A 17654-nucleotide genomic window follows, 5' to 3' on the forward strand; every position below is an offset into this window, starting at 1 on the left:
GGGGCGTGGTCACACGTGATCTGGGCGTGGCTTCCCCCGGCGGGGGCGCGCGCGCGAAAGAAGAGAGGGCGTGGCCTCTTGCATAGGGAAAGCGGGGAAGGGCGGGGGCGTGGCCACGCGTGATCTGGGGCGTGGCTTCCCCCGGCGCGAGAGCGAGGAGAGGGCGTGGCCTCCTGCGTAGGGAAAGCGGGGGGGGGGTGGAGGGGGTGTGGCCACCTCCGCGTGAACGTCGGTCGGTCGCCCGGCGCGGCGCGCGCAGGCGTTACTGGTCGCGCCCAGGTCACGTGAGCGCGCAGGCGCAGTTCCGCGCCGCCCGTTCCCTCACACAAAGCCCAGACGCGGAGAAAATGGCGGCGGGGGTCGAAGCGGCGACCGAGGTGGCGGCGACGGAGCCCAAGATGGAGGAGGAGAGCGGCGCGCCCGGCGTGCCGAGCGGCAACGGGGCTCCGGGCCCCAAGGGGTGAGTCCGAGGCGGGGGATAGAGGATGGAGGCGTCCCGTTCGGCTCCCACCACCCTTCCCGGGTCCCCGCGGCGTTAGGTGTGTGTGTGTGTGTGGGGGGGACACCGTCGTCGCCATGGAGGTGGAGATGGGGGGGGAGGGCCCGATCTCGGGCCGTGACGCCGAGGCCGCCGCGGGGGGGTGGCCGGGTGGGGGGAGGACACGCCGACTGCGGCCGGCACCCGGGTGACCTTGGTGGCGTCGCTAATGGCGGGGTGGGGACGGGGGTCCCCGGGAGGGAATGGCGGAGGTGATTGAAGACCGCAAAGTGGGGAGGGGGGCGCCCGCCTGGGGGGGAGGGAAACGGCGACGTGGGGGAAGCCCCGCGAGACGGCCTTTTGGAGGCGATGGGAGGGGGGCAACATCCCCGCCCGCCCCCCGTCTGTCCGTCGGTGTCGTCCCCCCTCTCGCCCGCCGTTTCCCGGGCGCGCGCCCGGCCGCCTCGCGCACGCGCCTCGCGCCGCCTCCCCCCCCATCCCCCCCGTCCCCCCACTGCGCGCGCGCGCGAGATCGCGGTCGCTCGGTGATGATGTCATCCGCACGGGACCCCCCCTCCTTGTTCTCGCACGTGGCTTCCCTTCCCCCTAATCCCCTCCCGCGGGTTGTTTTTTTCCTTTGTTTTTCCCCTCCCCTCCTCCCGATTTTGGGGTTGGAGTCGGGAGAAAATGAGGGAGAGGCCGGGAGACGGACTGGGGCGGAGGGGGAAGCGGGGAGGGGAGGGGAGGGCCCCCCGTCTTTTGTGGGTCGTGTCTCTCGTGTGTGTGTGTGTGTGTGTGTGTGTGTGTGTGAGAGAGAGAGAGAGAGAGAGAGAGAGAGAGAATCCCATCGCCTTTTTTTCCCCTTGCTTCCCCCCTCCTTTTTTGTTTGTTTGTTTGTTTGTTTTGTTTTGATATTTGTGTTGATGATTGGAGAGAGAAATGGAGAGACACCCGCACGCCCTGCTTCACCGCTAGGGTAGCTTCTTCCCCCCTCCCGCTCCCTCCCCTCCTCCTCGTGCAAAAAGGAAAAAAAAAAAGCCCTCCCTCCCTTTTTTATTTTATTTATTTATTTTTAGAACTTTTAAAAACTATTTGTTCCCTTTTGTTGCCCTTGTTTTATTGTTGTAGTTGTTATTGATGTCGTCGTTGTTGGATAGGATGGAGAGAGGAGGGGAAGACGGGGGGGAGGGGACAGACAGACAGACACCTGCAGACCTGCTTCACCGCCTGGGAAGCGACTCCCCTGCAGGTGGGGAGCCGGGGGCTCGAACCGGGATCCTCACGCCGGTCCTTGTGCTTTGCGCCACCTGCGCTTAATCCGCCACGCCATCGCCCGACTCCCCAAATTTTGCATTTTTACTAACACGCGAGAAAGATGGGACGCTTGGGATCAGTCCTGAAACCCCGAGACTCTGAGCACGGTCGCCCCGGTCTCAGCTTTTGGTTCCTTTGGATCCGGCTCCGCTGGCAGCGGGTCTGGCTGGAAAAACTAAACTCCAGCAAGTGGCCGCCGGCACGATCTTGAGTGTTGATACTGCCAGGAGACCTGCCGGCTAAGTTAAAAGTTCTGAGACCCATTCTAACCGACCGGTGACGATCCGAGAGAGAAAGCCCTCAGAGCCCATGATCTGAAGTGTTAGGAGAGTTGAGCGGCAGCTGAGTCTTGGCCAGGTCCTCCTCCCGTCTTTTTTTAATCGTATTTTATTTCTTGCTTTTTATTTGGCGCCCATACACCCCCACCCCCACCCGCATCAGCTCTGGCTCAGGGTCGGGACCTCAGACGCAGTCCCCCTCCCCCCCAGCCATATCAAATACAAATACTCTTTTTATTTTAGTGACACACACAGAGAGAGGACAGAGACAAAGAGGAAAAACAGCCTGCCTCTCCCTGGCTGATGGTGATGGTGGCTGGAACCTGGGACCTCAGAGCCTCAGAATCATGATTGCAGAATCATTCCGCTGTCCTGTCTGCCCTGTCCCCTTCTTTTACTTTCTTTTTCCCCCCCTCCAAAAACCATTAGGCAGGCTTCCCAGCCCTCCATATTTTATTCTATCTATATGCCCGCCCCAAACACACACTTTTATTTGAGGAGGGGTTAGTGACTGTCTCAGTACAGTTATCACAGAAGTCCGACCCTCTCCTCTCCCCCGGGGGATAACTACAGTTTTTATTAGGATTTTAATGTATTAAGAGAAGGTGTCGAGGGAGTGGGGGAGTGGGGGAGAAGGTGGGGGAGATTGAGAGAGAAGCCACCCATTGATCTCCTGGGGATGGACCTAGGGCTTCCCCTCTTTCCATGCTTGTTTGTTTGTTTATCTGTGACCAAAGTCCCCCTGGCTGAGGATCTCAGCCTCAGGCTGGGCTTTTTGGGAAAGATTTCTGTTTTTTTTTTTTTTTTTTACTGATTCCTTTCCCTCTCTCCTTCCCTCCATTTTTTTCCCACGTGTTATGTCAGTGGAATGCTCTGATTTTTATCAACTCAATGCACTTAAAAAATTTTTTTTTTGTTTGTTTATTTACGATAGGACAGAGACACAGAGACTGACAAGGGAGGGGGAGATAGAGGGAGGGAGACAACCTGCAGCCCTGCTGAACTTTCAGGAAGCACCCCGCCACCTGCAGGTGGGGCCAAGGGGCTCGAACCCTGAACCCTGGTCCTTGAGTGTGGTAACCTGAGCTGAGCGCTTACTCAGGTGCGCTGCCACCTGGCGTCTCAATGAACTTTGACCCACCCAGATCAGATGTTTTTGCTGGAGTTTGTGGTACGGTGTCTGGTGTCTATTGTGGGTCTTTTTCTTTTTTTGTTTACCACCTCGTAGCAGAGCCCTGCTCAGCTCGAGTTGATGATGGTGCTGGGGATTGAACCTGGGACCTCAGAGCCTCAGTTTTTTTTTCTTTTTCTTTTTAAATATATAACCACTGTGCTGTCTCCCCAGCCCTTTCACTTTTAACAGGGGAGAGAGGGAGAGAGCACACACCAGTCTGCTTTTGCTCCAGAGCTCTAACCACTGAACCAGCTTCCAGGTGTCCCAGCTGGGGAGGGGAGGGGGGGAAGGAAAGAAGCTCCTTGGATTTCAGGCCCTTTAAAAAGCTTTTGTGGGAGTCTGGCGATAGCGCAGCGGGTTGGGTTAAGAGCAGGTGGTGCAAAGCAAAGCGCAAGGACCGGCATAAGGATCCCGGTTCGAGCCTCGGCTCCCTCCCTACCTGCAGGGGAGTCGCTTCACAGGCCGTGAAGCAGGTCTGCAGGTGTCTGTCTTTCTCTCCCCCTCTGTCTTCCCCTCCTCTCTCCGTTTCTCTCTGTCATTTATTTGTTTGTTTTCCTTTTGTTATCATTGTTGTGGTTATTGTTGTTTTTTGATGTTGTTGCCGGATAGAACAGAGAGAAGTGGAGAGACGAGGGGAAGACAGGGGGGGAGAGAAAGACAGACACCTGCAGACCGCTTGTGAAGCGACTCGCCTACAGGTGGGGAACCGGGGGCTTGAACCAGGATCCTAATGCCGGTACTTGCGCTGTGAGCCACCTGCGTTTAACCCGCTGAGCTACCGCCCAACTCCTTATTATTTAAATTTTTTAAAATTTACTTACTCCCTTTTGTTGCCCTGGTTTTTTATTGTTGTAGTTATTATTGTAATTATTGGTGTCATTGTTGTTGATGTCAGTGTTGTACAGGACAGAGAAATGGAGAGAGGAGGGGGAAGACAGTTTTTTTTTTTAAATTTTTTATTTAAGAAAGGATTAATGAACAAAACCATAAGGTAGGAGGGGTACAACTCCACACAATTCCCACCACCCAATCTCCATACCCCACCCCCTCCCCTGACAGCTTTCCCATTCTCCATCCCTCTGGGAGCATGGACCCAGGGTCATTGAGGGTTGCAGAAGGTGGAAGGTCTGGCTTCTGTCATTGCTTCCCCGCTGAACATGGGCGTTGACTGGTTGGTCCATACTCCCAGTCTGCCTCTCTCTTTCCCTAGTGGGGTGTGTCTCTGGGGAAGCGGAGCTCCAGGACACATTGGTGGAGAGAGAGTTTTTTTTTTTAAGAAATGTTTAAGAAAAGCGGCTAAGAACAGCCTCCCTTGGGCACATGTGTTGCCTGGGGTCGAACCCGGGACTCAGGCCTGAGCGCCCAGCACTTTTGACCTCCAGCCTGGAGACGAGGTTTTGTTTGTTTGTTTGTTTGTTTTTCTCTTTTTTCTTGTTCTTACAAGCTCACATCTGATTCGCATTGTTTTCAAGCCACAGCTGAACAGTGCTCTGGTATCTGGTGTTTCTCATGCAAATAGACATTTTCTTTGTTCAAGTCTTTATTTTCTTTATACCAGAGCACTGCTCAGCTCTGGTGGTGCGGGGGATTGAACCTGGGACTTTAGAGCCTCAGGCAGGAGAGTCTGTTTGCACAACTATTATACTATCTACCTCATTTTTTTTTTTTAAATAAAATAAAGCAGGACTAGGGAGACAGCACAGTGGTTCTCCAAAAAGACTTTCAGGCCTGAGGCTCTGCTGAGGTCCCAGGTTCAATCCCCCCGCACCACCATCAGCCAGAGCTGAGCAGTTTGGTTTTTTGTTTTAATTTATATATATTTTAATTTTATTTATTTATTGTTGGATAGAGGAAGAAATTAAGAGGGGAGGGATAAAAGGGGGGAGAGAGATAGCCTGCAGCCCTGCTTCAACTTCCTCCACCCGCAGGTGGGGACGGGAGGGACTTGAACCAGGGACCCTGGAATGCCGTTTTTTTTTTTTTTCCCCTCTGCATTCTGCTATCTCCTTGACCTCTGCCCACTTTAATTTCCTTGTTCTGAAAGCATGTACATAGTGGCGGGTGGGGCAAGACACCTGGGCTGGAACCCAGGACCCTCCTGCCTGACTCCAAAAATTTATCTGCTGTGCCCCTCCCCTCCCCCCATCCTTCCTTTTTTTTTTTTTTTTTTTTAAGATTTTTATTTTGGCTTGTTTGCCTCCTGGGTGTCACTGCTCCTGGGTTAATTTTTTCAGATAGAGACCAAATGAAAGAAAACATACCCAGGGGCTGGGTGCTAACACACCTCCCCCCGGACCTGGGTTCAAGCCCCGGGTCCCGGCCCTGGTCCCCACCTGCAGGGGGAAAGCTTAGCGAGTGATGCTGCAGGGCTGTGGGTGTCTCTGTCTCTCCCCCTCTCTGTCTCCCCCTTCCCTCTAAATTTCTGGCTGTCTCTAGCCAATAAATAAAGAGAATAACATTTCAAAAAGGAAGAAAGTCCCGCCCCTGGAAGGAGGCTGGTGGCCCTTTCCTTTCCTTTCCTTTCCTTTCCTTTCCTTTCCTTTCCTTTCCTTTCCTTTCCTTTCCTTTCCTTTCCTTTCCTGCCTTTTCCCCCAGACTCCCACCCAGCTCGGCCTTGATGCCAGTGCCGGGAAGGGATTGAACCCAGCACCCTGGAGCCTCGGGCCTGGAATCTCCTGCAGGGCCGCTGTGCTATCTTATCTTCCCTGCCTACATTCCTTCCTTCCTTCCTTCCTTCCTTGCTTCCTTGCTTCCTTGCTTCCTTCTTCCTGGCCCACATTTATTCTTTCTTCTTTTCCTGCATTTATTCCTTCTTTACTCCTCTCTCCCTCCCTCCCTTCCCTCCCTCCCTCCCTCCCTCCCTCCCTCCCTCCCTCCCTCCCTCCTTCCTTCTTCCCCTAATGAGCTCACAACCCCACAAAATCCCAGCTAGCTGACTGTGTAAAGGGCAAAGGCAGGCTGGAGTTCCTCAAGGCCCACCCCCAAATCCCAACCCACCTGCTGAGGGGCAGAGGCCCAGTCAAGCCTGTCGATCGGTGACACTCAGAGACACTGAGCCTCTTCCACGAGGCCTCTCAGGATTTTCCTTCTGGAAGATTTCGCGCGTGACCTCTGTGGCCACCAGGAGCCAGCAGCCAGCCTGGAAGCCGGTTTTCCACTTCCTCCTCCTCTTTCTCCTCCTCCCTGGCGGGAGAATGGGGGATCATCTTAGCAGCAGCCAGAACTGTGGGGGTGATTTAGTCAGGTACAGGGGGAGAAACTGGTCATTTCGGCTGAATATGTAGGTCGAGTTGAAACTATCCCCCCCTTTTAAATTGTCATCTTTATTGGAGAGAGGCAGCCAAAAATCAGGGATGGGGGAAGACAGGGAGAGACACCTGCAGCCCTGCTTCACCGCTCGCAGAGCTTTGTCCCCTGCAGGTGGGGACCGGGGGCCGAACCCAGGTCTTTGCGCACTGTAACATGCGCTCCGCCAGGTGTGCCGCCACCACCCCCCCTTTTTTTAAAAAAATAAATAAATGAAGCTGCGACATATATTTAAAATCTGACTTGACCTGCTTCCCGTTTCAGGTCCATTTTTGTGGTTGAATCAGAAAGCTGAGTGCTGGCTTGTTGATTTGAAAAATAAAGGTGGGCGGGAAGTCTAGATTCCTGGAGAGATGCAGCTAGTGTCAGCCCAGGAAAAAAGGGGGGCAGGTGGTGGCACGCACACTATAGTACTGTACTCAAGGACCTGGGTTCGAGGCAAACCCCCACTTGCAAGGGTAAAGCTTTTTGAGCGGTGGAGCAGGGCTGCAGGTGTCTCTGTGTCTCTCTCCCTCTCTATCTCCCCCTTCCCTCTAGATTTCTGGCTGTCTCTAGCCAATAAATACAGAGAATAACACCCTCCCCCCAAAAAAAAAACAGTAGAGCCAGCTTTTCTGATTTCTTGGGGAAGGGGGTATATGGAGGGGCTCCCCAGATGAACGTTTCCTGTTGCCGTGAGTGGTTATCTTTATTTATTGGATAGAGACATCCAGAAATTGAGAGGGTGTAAGGGGGGAGAGAGACACACACACAGAGACAGAGACTCACCTGCAGCCCTGCTTCACAGCTCAGAAGCTTTCCCCCTGCAGGTGGGGGGGGCGTGTTTATTTATTTATTGTCTTTTATTTTTTTTCCTTCTGAATTCTGGCTTGGAAGGCAGGCAGCTGGTGACAGGTAGGTGCGGTCTGGGGAAGTGAGGAACCTGGGTGTGAACCCACCTGGCCCAGGCCACCGCCTTGTCAATATTGGCCCTGGGGTCATGTGGCACTTGTCAGCCTGGCAGGGCAAATATTGGCTGTCCTCCTTGTGCTGACGTTCGCACTCCTCTCTCTCTCTCTCTCTCTCTCCCCCTCCCTCCCTTTCCTCTCTCCTCCCTCTCCTCTAACCCTAACCCTCCTCTCCCCCTCCCTCTCCCCCTGCCTCTCCCTCTCCCCTCGCCTCTCCCTCTCCCCTCCCCCTCCCCTCCTCTTCCCCCCCCCTGGATCCAGTGAAGGGGAGCGGCCCGCCCCCACGGAGAAGCGGAAAGAGAAGAACCTGAAGCGGGGCGCCAATCGCTTCGAGCCCTACGCCAACCCCAGCAAGAGGTACCGGGCCTTCATCACCAACATCCCCTTCGACGTCAAGTGGCAGTCCCTCAAGGACCTGGTCAAAGAAAAAGGTAACGAAGAGCGGAGCCCCCTGCCCCCTGCGGTGTCGCGATCGTGTGTTTCCCTCCCTGGTGGCCTTCTGCGGGGTCCCCAGGAGTCTCCCCCCTCCCTCCCGCCTAAAATTCTTGCTCATCTGCTAGGCTGCCGATTGTTTTTCTTCTTTTTGACCCCGTTGGAATTTTTCTCGGCCAGCTCATTGACTGGCAGGGCGGTCCGGCAGTGTCCCTGCTGTATGTGCCCTTTGTCTTTGTCACCCCCGGGTGGCTGGACATGGTGCCAGCCTACTTGTCGTTCCCCTCCCCATCCCCACCTCCACTGCTCAGCTTTCTTCCCCCTGGGGACACACACACACACACACACACACACACACACACACACACGTGTGCGCCGGTACATCCGACACTTTGGAGAACTCAAAACACAAAAGAAACCAATAAAAAGAAAAGGTCTTTGCCTCCTGACAGACATGCTGCCCCCAGGAAGCCCTCGGGGCTTGGTGTCAGCCCACTACCACCGCAGGCCACGTGCACTTCTGCTTTCTGTCCGCACGCTGTGACCGGCATCCTCTCGCCAGTGGCTCGGCTCTGGTGGACCCTTTGTCTGAAAAAAAGCCTTGGGTGCGCCCCCCCCCCCCCCAGAATCCCGCTGTCTTCAGACAGAATCTTGTCCACAGAGAAGGGCCAGGCACGGGTCTCCCGTGACAGCGCCTCCATGTTCCCTGGCGGCCAGGTGCTCGGGGGCCCCATATCATGCCCCCCCCAAGTTGGGCTTAACCTCCCCACACCCCCGCAGATAACACGCATGTGTGATGTGCTCTCCTGCCTTGGTCAGCTGACTCGGACCCCCTCCCTGCCACCCAGGAGCCATGTTTCCCCTCCTAGTCACAAAGGGGCCGCGTCCCAGGTCACCCCAGAGGGCCCGGCTCTCATTTTGGGGGTCACATCCTATAATTAGCTTTGGGGGCTAGCCCTGCAGGCGTCTCTCCCCTTCTCGCGTCTCTCCCCTTCCCCTTCTCGCGATTTGATTGGAGCTGCTAGTCCCCTGTTGTTGTTTTTTTAAACGGCTTGCCCAACTACACACACACACCTTCATGGGAAAGTGGGGGGCCCGGGTGGGACTGGAGGCAGCTGCCATCTCTCCTTCCCTTGCTGCTTTAAAAATTTTTTTTGTTTTAAATTATCTTTATTTATTTATTGGCTAGAGACAGCCAGAATTCGAGAAGGAAGGGGGAGATAGGGAGGGAGAGAGATAAGACCCCTGCAGCCCTGCTTCACCACTCACAAAGCTTTCCCCCTGCAGCTGGGGACCGGGGGCTTGAACCCTGGTCCTTCCTTGCACAGGGTAACCTGTGCGCCCAACCAGGCGCGCCACCACCCGGCCCCCGCCTGCTGCTTGTGTCCAGAGGTTTCCGAACAGCTTGTCATCTTCCCCGTCCCCCACCCCCTTCCCCCTTGTGGCCCCCCCCCCCCCCCGCAGACCGCTGAGAACTTGCCCCCACCCCCACCAATGGTTTTTCTTTTTTTAAATCCATCCAGAGAATTTCTCGCCAAGTCCTCCCTCCCTCTCTCTCTCTCTCTCTCTCTCTCTCTCTCTCTCTAGCAGGGTCACTCAGGCACGTTCATTCTGTTCGGTGACTTCGACCGGCAGCGTGGGATTGTGGGTCAGAAGGGGGCTCGTCACTAGAAAGGGAGCCTCCGTGTTCTTTTTTTGTTGTTGTTGTCGTGTTTGTTGTTTTTTTTTTTTTTAAATCTTTACCAAAAGTGTATAAATAGTATCGGTGACCTGAAGCTGGTGGCTTCACACAGGCTTTTTTGTTTGTTGGTCGTTAAAGACTTTGATCAGCTGAGTAGGGGTAGCTGGTATCACGGTTCGGCAAAAGAGACTCTCGGGCCTGGAGGCTCCGAAGGCCCAGGTTCAATCCCCAGCACCACCATCAGCCAGAGCTAAGCAGGGCTCTGGTTTAAAAAAAAAAAAATTTGATCACCCAGGAAAAGTCTGCCTTAGACTCTGAATAGTCCCCAGCACGGACAAACCCCAGGGATCCAGACGGGTCTCTCCGGAGTGCCCACCCCAGAGAGAGATGCCACAGGAGCCCTTGCGGACCAAGAGCTAGAATAGCCAACTCGCCCTTCCCGGTACTGGATGAGGGAGAGGGCATTGGTGCAGCCCGAGGCCAGTCCCCCCCCCCCTTCCTGGGCACCCTGTCCAGGCCCCGCCTCGAATCTGGTCCCACCTATGAACAGGCCCTCCCCTCCCCCCAGGGGTCCCCTTAACCTTTCCCCTGGCTGGGATCTTTGCAAAGGCTGCAGAGGGTCTGGTTCCAGGAAGCCAGGCGGCTGTGTCGGGGTCCCTGCCCTCACTCCATGGCGGGCAGAGACATGGTTTGAGGGGCTCGCACAGCCTCAGCCCCGGGACACGGGGGGTCGTTCACGTGGTTTTTATTGCAGGGCGCTTCATTCTCTCCCCCTCTCTCTCTCTCTCTTTTTCCTCATAACAGAATGCTCCCTCCGGGTTGGACTTAACCCAGTTTCTCATAGTCAGTGCCAGGGCACCGCCCACGGAGAGTTGGGAGATTGCGGGACCGGGCAAGTAGACAGGGAATTGATCCTCTCAATCTACCATCCCCCCATGGGGCCTGGGGGGTATAGCCCCAAGCAGTAACCCCATTGTAATTCTCCTGGCCTGCCCGCCAGCTGATTGAATGAAAGAGCAAACTTGGGGGCCAGGTGGTGGCACCTCCCCCCCTTGAACCACCTTGTGTCACTAGGCGCAGGGACTTGGGTTCGAGCCCCCTCCCCAGCCCCCACCTGCGGGGGGGGGGGCATTGCAAATGGTAGCGCATGCATCGTTGATGAGTGTCTGTTCGTCTGTCTTTCCTCCCCGTCTCTCCCTTCCCTCTTGATTTCTGGCTGTCTCTGGATCCATAAATAAAGATAATAAAAAAAAAACAGATTTTTTTTCCCCAGCTTGAAACTGTGGGTTCAATCCTTTCCACCCCCCACCCCACCCCCACTAGTGTTGCCCTTCTGAGAGTTGAGCCCCACCTCCGCGAGCTGATGGAGGACTCCTGTTTCGATCATTCTTCGAAGCGTCGTAGTTAGGGTGGTCTGTTGGTCGGTGAGAGAGAGAATGATTCAGAGCCCTCACCGCTCCGCCAGGGGCCTCGGGGCTCCCCTCTGACTGGCTCAGTGCCATCTGAACCAGGGTGCTGGCTGTGTCGGTTTGCTTCTGCCTAGGATTTCTGAAATCCACAGGGACCTTGAGGCTTTTCTTTCAAAATGTGGACGACGTGAAGACAGACACTATCCCTGGTGACTTTAAAAAAAAAAAAATCCTGCAGCAGTCGGAAAGTTCACCCCAAGGGGAAATTAATTGCCTCTGGTTTCTTGGGGGGTGTTTTCATTTGTTTGTGTCTGTCTGTTTGTTCACTTGAGGCAGTTTTAAAACTCAAAAAAAAAAAAAAAAAAAAAAGATTTGCCTGAGTGTTGGTTTAAAAACAAAACCCAAAAAGATGTCTTGGAGCATTTTCCGAAAAGGTAGGTGGCAGTGTTGACCCTGAGTCTTGGGGTTTTGCCCGGTCGGTCGGTCAGTTGGTCGGTCGGTCAGTTGGTCGGTCGGCCGGTCTTTATGGCGAAGCTGGAGTCGGCAACACCTTTCAGGGGCGTGGTGGGCTCAGGCTACCTGCTTTGCCAGAATTTTCTTCCAGTTAGACACTTCCGGCCCGCGCTGGTCCAAGTGCCTCCTTTGGCCTCATCCCCAACTCTGCTCAGCTCTGGCTGCCGGGTATCGAACCCTGGGACCTCGGAGCCCCAGGCAGGAGGAGTCTTCCCCTACCCCGTTGGTGGCACGTGGAGAGGGCCCCCCCATATGCACCTCCCCACGGGGAGGGGAGGGGGGACTCACTGCTTCTGTCTCGGAATCTCTGAGTTGGGCCTGAGCCACTCCCAGAGGATAAACGACTTCACTTGGTTTTGGTTTTTGGTTTTTTTTTTTTTTTTCCTTTTTTTGTTTTCTTTGTCCTCTGAGGGTTAAAAAGAAAAAAAAGAGGAGGCATTTTTTTGTTTGTTGATTGATTTTTTTTTTTATTCTTTTCTTTCCTAAGTCAATTTTGGTGCAGAGGATTGGCGTTTGGATGTGTGCTGTCTCACAAACTGAAAAGCTTTGTTCCAATGAGATCGGGCCACCTGGGTACCTTTTGGGTTTGGAGTGGCTTTGTTTTTGAGTTGTAGAAATCACCCTTTTTCATTATCTGGGGGGGGGGGGGGGAGAAGGACCAAAACAGAAAAAAGAAAAAAAAGGAGGCAGAACTAAAAGAGAAACAAAACCCCCCAAAAGGTGTCTTGTCTGAACCCAGAGGAGACTTGTGAAGAGGGGCGCTGGCCGTGGGCTCCCGGCTGGGAGGAAGGACATTGGTTCCCGGGGTGTCTGTTCACTCGGCATTTCTCATCCAATGTGGAGACCAGGGCTATTCGGTCCTCAGATGGCTGCTGGTCTGTCGGTGTGGCCCTGTGCCATTTCAGGAGGAGGACAAAAGGCTCGGAAAGCGGACGCCAGCCTTTCAACTACCCCGAGGATCAGATCTTGGGCTCATGTTTGTCGGTTCGTCCATCCGTCCGTCACCTTCCAGCGCAGCAGCCATCTCGGTGGTTGTCTTGAGGAGTTCTAACATTTATTTGGTCATGTCGGTCAGGAGCTGGCAATCCCAACCTTCAGGAAGAGCCGCAGGGTCTTGCAAAAAAAAAAAAAATTAGCCCCCATCCCAGTTTTTTTGTTTTGTTTCTGGCATAGATCAGAATCCTGGGAGTCTGTTTCGATGACTGAAACTAGGAACGAAGCCAGGCTCTCGAGTCTGGGTGCTGCTCTGCCGGCTAGGCAAAGCTGGGCCCCGGAGCAACAAAAAGAAAGAAAAAAATGGCGCCACTCTTGCCAAGCTGACGTCACTGTGGGGCAGCGCCGCCTGAGCACTGGTCGCACCCCACCAAACCAAACCCCCCAAAAGCAAAGCCCCGCAGGCAGGCCTCTTGGCTGGAGCTTTGGATTGTCTGTCTGTCTGTCAGTCACGCAGGAGGAGTGTGTGCGGAGACTGGCCGCGTTGTGGCGGGAGGTGAAGCAAGGACGGGCCTGCCTGGCGGGCAGCGGCTGGTGCAGGTGCAGGTCGAAGTCAAGGTCAAGGTCTCAAGGTCGAGGTCGAGGTGCAGGGAACCCGGAGTGTGTGTGGGCGTCCTTAGCAGGCAGACGTTCCAGCCCACGGTTGTTGACGATCGTTCTAAATCCCCATTGTTTTTCTTGGCTTTTTCTCCCTTTTGGTTTTATGTCGTCTGGAAACTGATTTGTAGTTGGTGAGGTAACATACGTGGAGCTCTTAATGGACGCTGAAGGAAAGTCAAGGGTAAGTGTTTTTGAGAGAAATTTCTTCTGTGAAAACCAAAACCCCCACCCCACCCCACCCCCCAAAAAAAAAAGAAGGAGAAAGGTGTGAGCTTGTGTGGTGGCGTGGAACCGAGTGACACGCAGGGCAGGGAGGCAGCGAGTGCTTATGGGACAGCAACCCTGTCTGCTGGATGGCTTTCGATGATCTGTTCCCGAGGATTTTTTTTTCCTCCCTCACCCCCTCCTCCCACCTCCAGACACCCGAGTGGGGTTGGCAGGATGTGGGGGGGGGGGGCAGCGGAAGTCCCCTTTGCCAGATGGCTGGCCAGAGAGCTCTTGGTGTTTTTCTTTTTTTTTTCTTTTTCTCCCTTCGTTTTGTTCTTTTTGGTACTCTTCTGTTTGGATACCCCCTTTGGGGTGCGCCCCCCCCGTTATTTAAGCAGCTTCTGTCTGTGACCCGAGGAGTTGGCTGTGTGTGAGTTGTGCATGGGATCTCAGCGGTTGGAACATAAGTGTGTCAAACCCCAAAACGAAACAGACAAAACAAACAAACAAACCAAGAAGGTAAAAAGGTGTGTTCTTGTCTCAGTTCCTCTCGGTTGTTTGCTGGACTCGGCAAGTGGTGTGAGCCAAAGCTTTTTCTGGTTTTTTTCTTTTTTTTTTTTTTTTTTTGCTTAAAACAGTTTTTTCCCCCCTTTCGAAAAGGGGCCTTCGTGCCGCTCAAAGCCATGATGGAAAAATCCGAGTGCCCTAATGATGGCCCTCGATGAAGGAGCAGACAAGCTCTTTTTTTTTTTTTTTTCTTTCTTTCTTTTTGTGTTTTTTTTTTTCTTTCTTCCTGTTGTGCAGTCGAGTGGCCTATTAGACACCTCACTTTCTGGAAGGGATGGATTTCGAAGGAGCATGGAGGTGCTCAGGAATTGGCTGAGTGCAGAGAGAGGGAAGCAGAGTCAGTGTGGTTTCAGCATCCCCCCTCCCCCTCCCCTCCCTCCCCCCCACCTCCCTGCAGAATCTAGCTCAGCGCTGCTGCTGGGATCCGGCCAGGCCTGGGGCACACAACGGAGCCCAGGGTGACATTCTTGTCAGGCTAGAAGGGCAAAAGAAGACAAAATAAAATTTAAAAAAAAAAAAAAAAAAAGCACCCCTCCCCCCAAAAAAAAGGCAAACTTTGCTGCAGAAATCTTTTTTCCTTTTTTTCTTTTTTGTTTTTTTTGTTGTTGCTTTGCTTAACCTGCCCCCCCCCCCAAAAAAAAAAAAAGCTAACTGTTGTCTCTGTTCTCTTCCCTCCTGTGTCCTTGCTGTTCTGACTGGTCCATGGGCCTCTCCGCGCAGGGCTGTGCGTAAGTACCCCTTTGGCTGTTTGCGTGGCGTGGCGTGGCGTGGCGTGGCGTGGCGTGGCGTGGCGTGGGGTGGGGGAGCTCTCTGTCTTGTCTCTGTCTCTCTAACGTCCGCCGTCTCCCCGTAGCGTCGTGGAATTCAAAATGGAAGAGAGCATGAAAAAGGCCGCTGAGGTCCTGAACAAGCACAGTCTGAGCGGACGGCCGCTGAAAGTCAAAGAAGTAAGCTCCCCAGGGCCGCGGGCACCGCGGGCACCGCCGCCAGCTGCCCCCCCACCTGCCCCCGTTCGGACTCGGAGTCCAGGAGCGCCGGGGCCCTGGGCCGCCTTGACGGAGAAGGCCCTGCCCTATGGCTCTCCGAGGCCCCCGCTGCCCGGCCCGTCGGGGAGCCTTGGCACAGCTCTGCCAACCACACCCTGACCCCTGGCTGTGGTCCCGTGGTCTCAACTCGCCAGCCTCGGTTTCTTGCCGCCACCGCGCCCCTCCGCCCCTTTCCCCTTTCTGTGGTGGTGGTTCTCTGCCTGGGCTTCACTGGCCCAGGCTGACTTTGTTCAGCGCAGTGCCTAAAGCCGCGGCCTCTAGAGTGATGTCTGCTTCTCTCTCTCTCCTGTGTCTCTCATTAAGAAATAAGATCAGAGAGCGAGACAGAGAGAGACCCCACAGCACCGGGGCTTCATCTGGTTTGGGGGTGCCGGCTCGCAGATAGATGGCCTGCGTGCTTGGCAAAACTGTGTGTTGCTGGCCCAGAACCCGGCCTGTCTTCTTTTTCCTATTGTAATTGAAGAAACATTTATTTATTTTAAATGAGATAGATGGGGGGGGGGACGGGATGGGGAGACCCCAGAGCCCCTGCTCAGCTCTGGCTGATGGTGGTGCTCGGGACTGAACCCAGGACCTCAGAGCCTCAGGCAGGAGAGTCTGTTTGCAGAACCCTGATGCTGTCCCTCCAGGCACAGGCTTTTTTTTTTTTTTTTTTTTTTTAACTATTTCTTGCGGTATCATCATGGCTTTGTGTTTCACTGCTCCTGGGTTGACTACTTCATTATTATTATTTTTTTTAACTTTGTAAAGATTACCTTTATTTAGAAATCGAGGGGGTGGGGGGGATAGAGACCCCTGCAGCCTGCTTCCCCACTTGGAAAAGCTTCCCCTGTACAGGTGGGGACCGGGGACTCGAGCCTGGGTCCCTGCGCTTTGTAACGTGTTACTCAACCAACCAGGCGCGCTGTCACCCGGCCCCTTTTTCGTTCATTCAACTCGAGAAAGAAATAGCGGTGGGGTTGGGGGGACACATACACGATATTCCAACACCAGAGCTGCTGCTTGTGCTACGTGGCTCTCCCTTGTGGGGCAAGGGCACCGTTGAGACTGCTGGGCTCACTGCGCCAGGCAAGCTAGAACAGCAAGAGTCCGTGGAAACCTGTCGAGGCCGGGTGGCGGCGCATCAGGACGATTGACTGCGCGGTACAGTGTGCAAGGACCCGGGTTCGAGTCCCCTGTCCCCACTTGCAGGGGGGAAAGCTTTGCAAGTGGGGTGCAGCAGGGCTGCAGGGGTCTTTCTGCCCGGCCCCCCCCCCCTTCCCTCTTGGTTTCTGGCTGTCTATCCACTGTTGAGAGAATCAGAGTGCAGGGGAGACAGCACAGTGGCTCTGAGGCTGTGAAGTCCCAGGCCCAATCGCCAGCACCACCGTCAGCCAGAGCTAAGTAGGGCGCTGTTCAGTGTCTGTATTTCTCTCTCTCTCTCTCTCTCTCTCTCTCTCTCTCTCTCTCTCTCACACACACACTCTCTCTCTCTCTCTCTTTCACTCACTCACTCACACTCACACACATACTCTCACTCTGAAATAAATAACATTTGACACAGAGAGAGCCAGGGCATCATTCTGGAATAAACCATGCCTGAGACGGATGGCCTGCTTGTCTTTCAAGCCAAACCAACTTAGTTACTTAGAGGGGAAGGGGAAGGGGGAGAGAGAGAGAGACAGACAGACCAAGACCAACAGAACCCTGCCCAGCGCTGACTGACTGTCCGCTGGGGAATTGAACCAGCGACTCGAGCCCCAGCAGCGCCTAGGGATTGATGGCTGAGAACACAGCTCTAGAGCTCCAGGGATGTCGTTTCTGTGCTCTGTACACTGGGCACGCATGCTCTCTCCCTTTTTTTTTTTTATTGTTACTGATGTCGTTGGATAGGTCAGAGAGAAATGGAGAGAGGAGGGGAAGACAGGGGGAGAGAAAGACAGACACCTGCAGACCTGCTTCACCGCCTGGGAAGTGACTCCCCTGCAGGTGGGGAGCCGGCGGCTCGAACCGGGATCTTTACGCTGGTCCTTGTGCTTTGCGCCACCTGCGCTTAACCCGCTGCGCTACCGCCCGACTCCCTCATTTGTTTCCTAATGAGCTGATGAGCAAGGGTGAAGGAGAAAGAACCAGAGCTACTATATATATATATATATATATATATATATATATATATATATATATATATTTTTTTTTTTTAAAGAACTTATTTTATTCACGAGAAAGATAGGAGGAGAGAAAGACCAGACATCACTCTGGTCCATGTGCTGCCGGGTATTGACCTCAGGACCTCACGCTTAAGAGTCCAAAGCTTTATCCACTGCGCCTGCTGCCTCCTGGCCCCCATCTTTGGTTAGTGAAGCCAGCTCAGCCGTCTCCTCGGCTCCCCTTGCAGAAAGAGAAAGGTTTGCCTTGGACTTAACCGACCCCTGCTCCCCTCACTCGAGTTGGCTTCCTCATCCTCGCACTCCGAGCTCAGCAGAGCATAGTCTCCCCCCACCAGGGACGACGACTTTTCTCTGCCCAGGCCCCGGGGAGGCATTGGGGGGGGGGCGTTGCGGGGGTATCAAGTGTGTAGTCCTTGCTGGAACTTCTCCTCTGCGCCGTCGCCTCCGTCTCTGCTCTTTTATAAAAGAGGTCTTCATCGTTGAGGAGGAACCAATCCTTCACGGCTCAGGGGAGTGTGCAGTGGTGGTTACCAAACCTCCCGGGACTGGGGACTAGCTCCAA

The 17654-nt window shown here is 54.3% G+C and overlaps 1 protein-coding gene across 4 annotated transcripts in view; it reads left to right on the top strand.

Annotated features, from left to right (window-relative positions):
* The first annotated feature begins 302 nt into the window (after nucleotides 1-302).
* HNRNPM (heterogeneous nuclear ribonucleoprotein M) overlaps nucleotides 303-17654 on the top strand; it is a 32150-nt gene continuing 14798 nt past the window's right edge. For 2 of the 4 annotated variants that reach the window (XM_060181589.1, XM_060181590.1), the window contains exons 1-5: nucleotides 303-460; nucleotides 7759-7928; nucleotides 13254-13306; nucleotides 14620-14627; nucleotides 14753-14846. In XM_060181589.1, coding sequence (XP_060037572.1) covers nucleotides 348-460; nucleotides 7759-7928; nucleotides 13254-13306; nucleotides 14620-14627; nucleotides 14753-14846 — 438 coding nt within the window. In that variant the 5' untranslated portion in view covers nucleotides 303-347. Of the gene's footprint in view, nucleotides 461-7758; nucleotides 7929-13253; nucleotides 13307-14619; nucleotides 14628-14699; nucleotides 14847-17654 lie in introns of those variants that run through there. The other 2 variants (XM_060181587.1, XM_060181588.1) reach the window with 1 other exon arrangement.

Source organism: Erinaceus europaeus, chromosome 23 (genome assembly GCF_950295315.1).
Source record: "Erinaceus europaeus chromosome 23, mEriEur2.1, whole genome shotgun sequence".
In the NCBI taxonomy this organism is placed as follows: Eukaryota; Metazoa; Chordata; class Mammalia; order Eulipotyphla; family Erinaceidae; genus Erinaceus; species Erinaceus europaeus.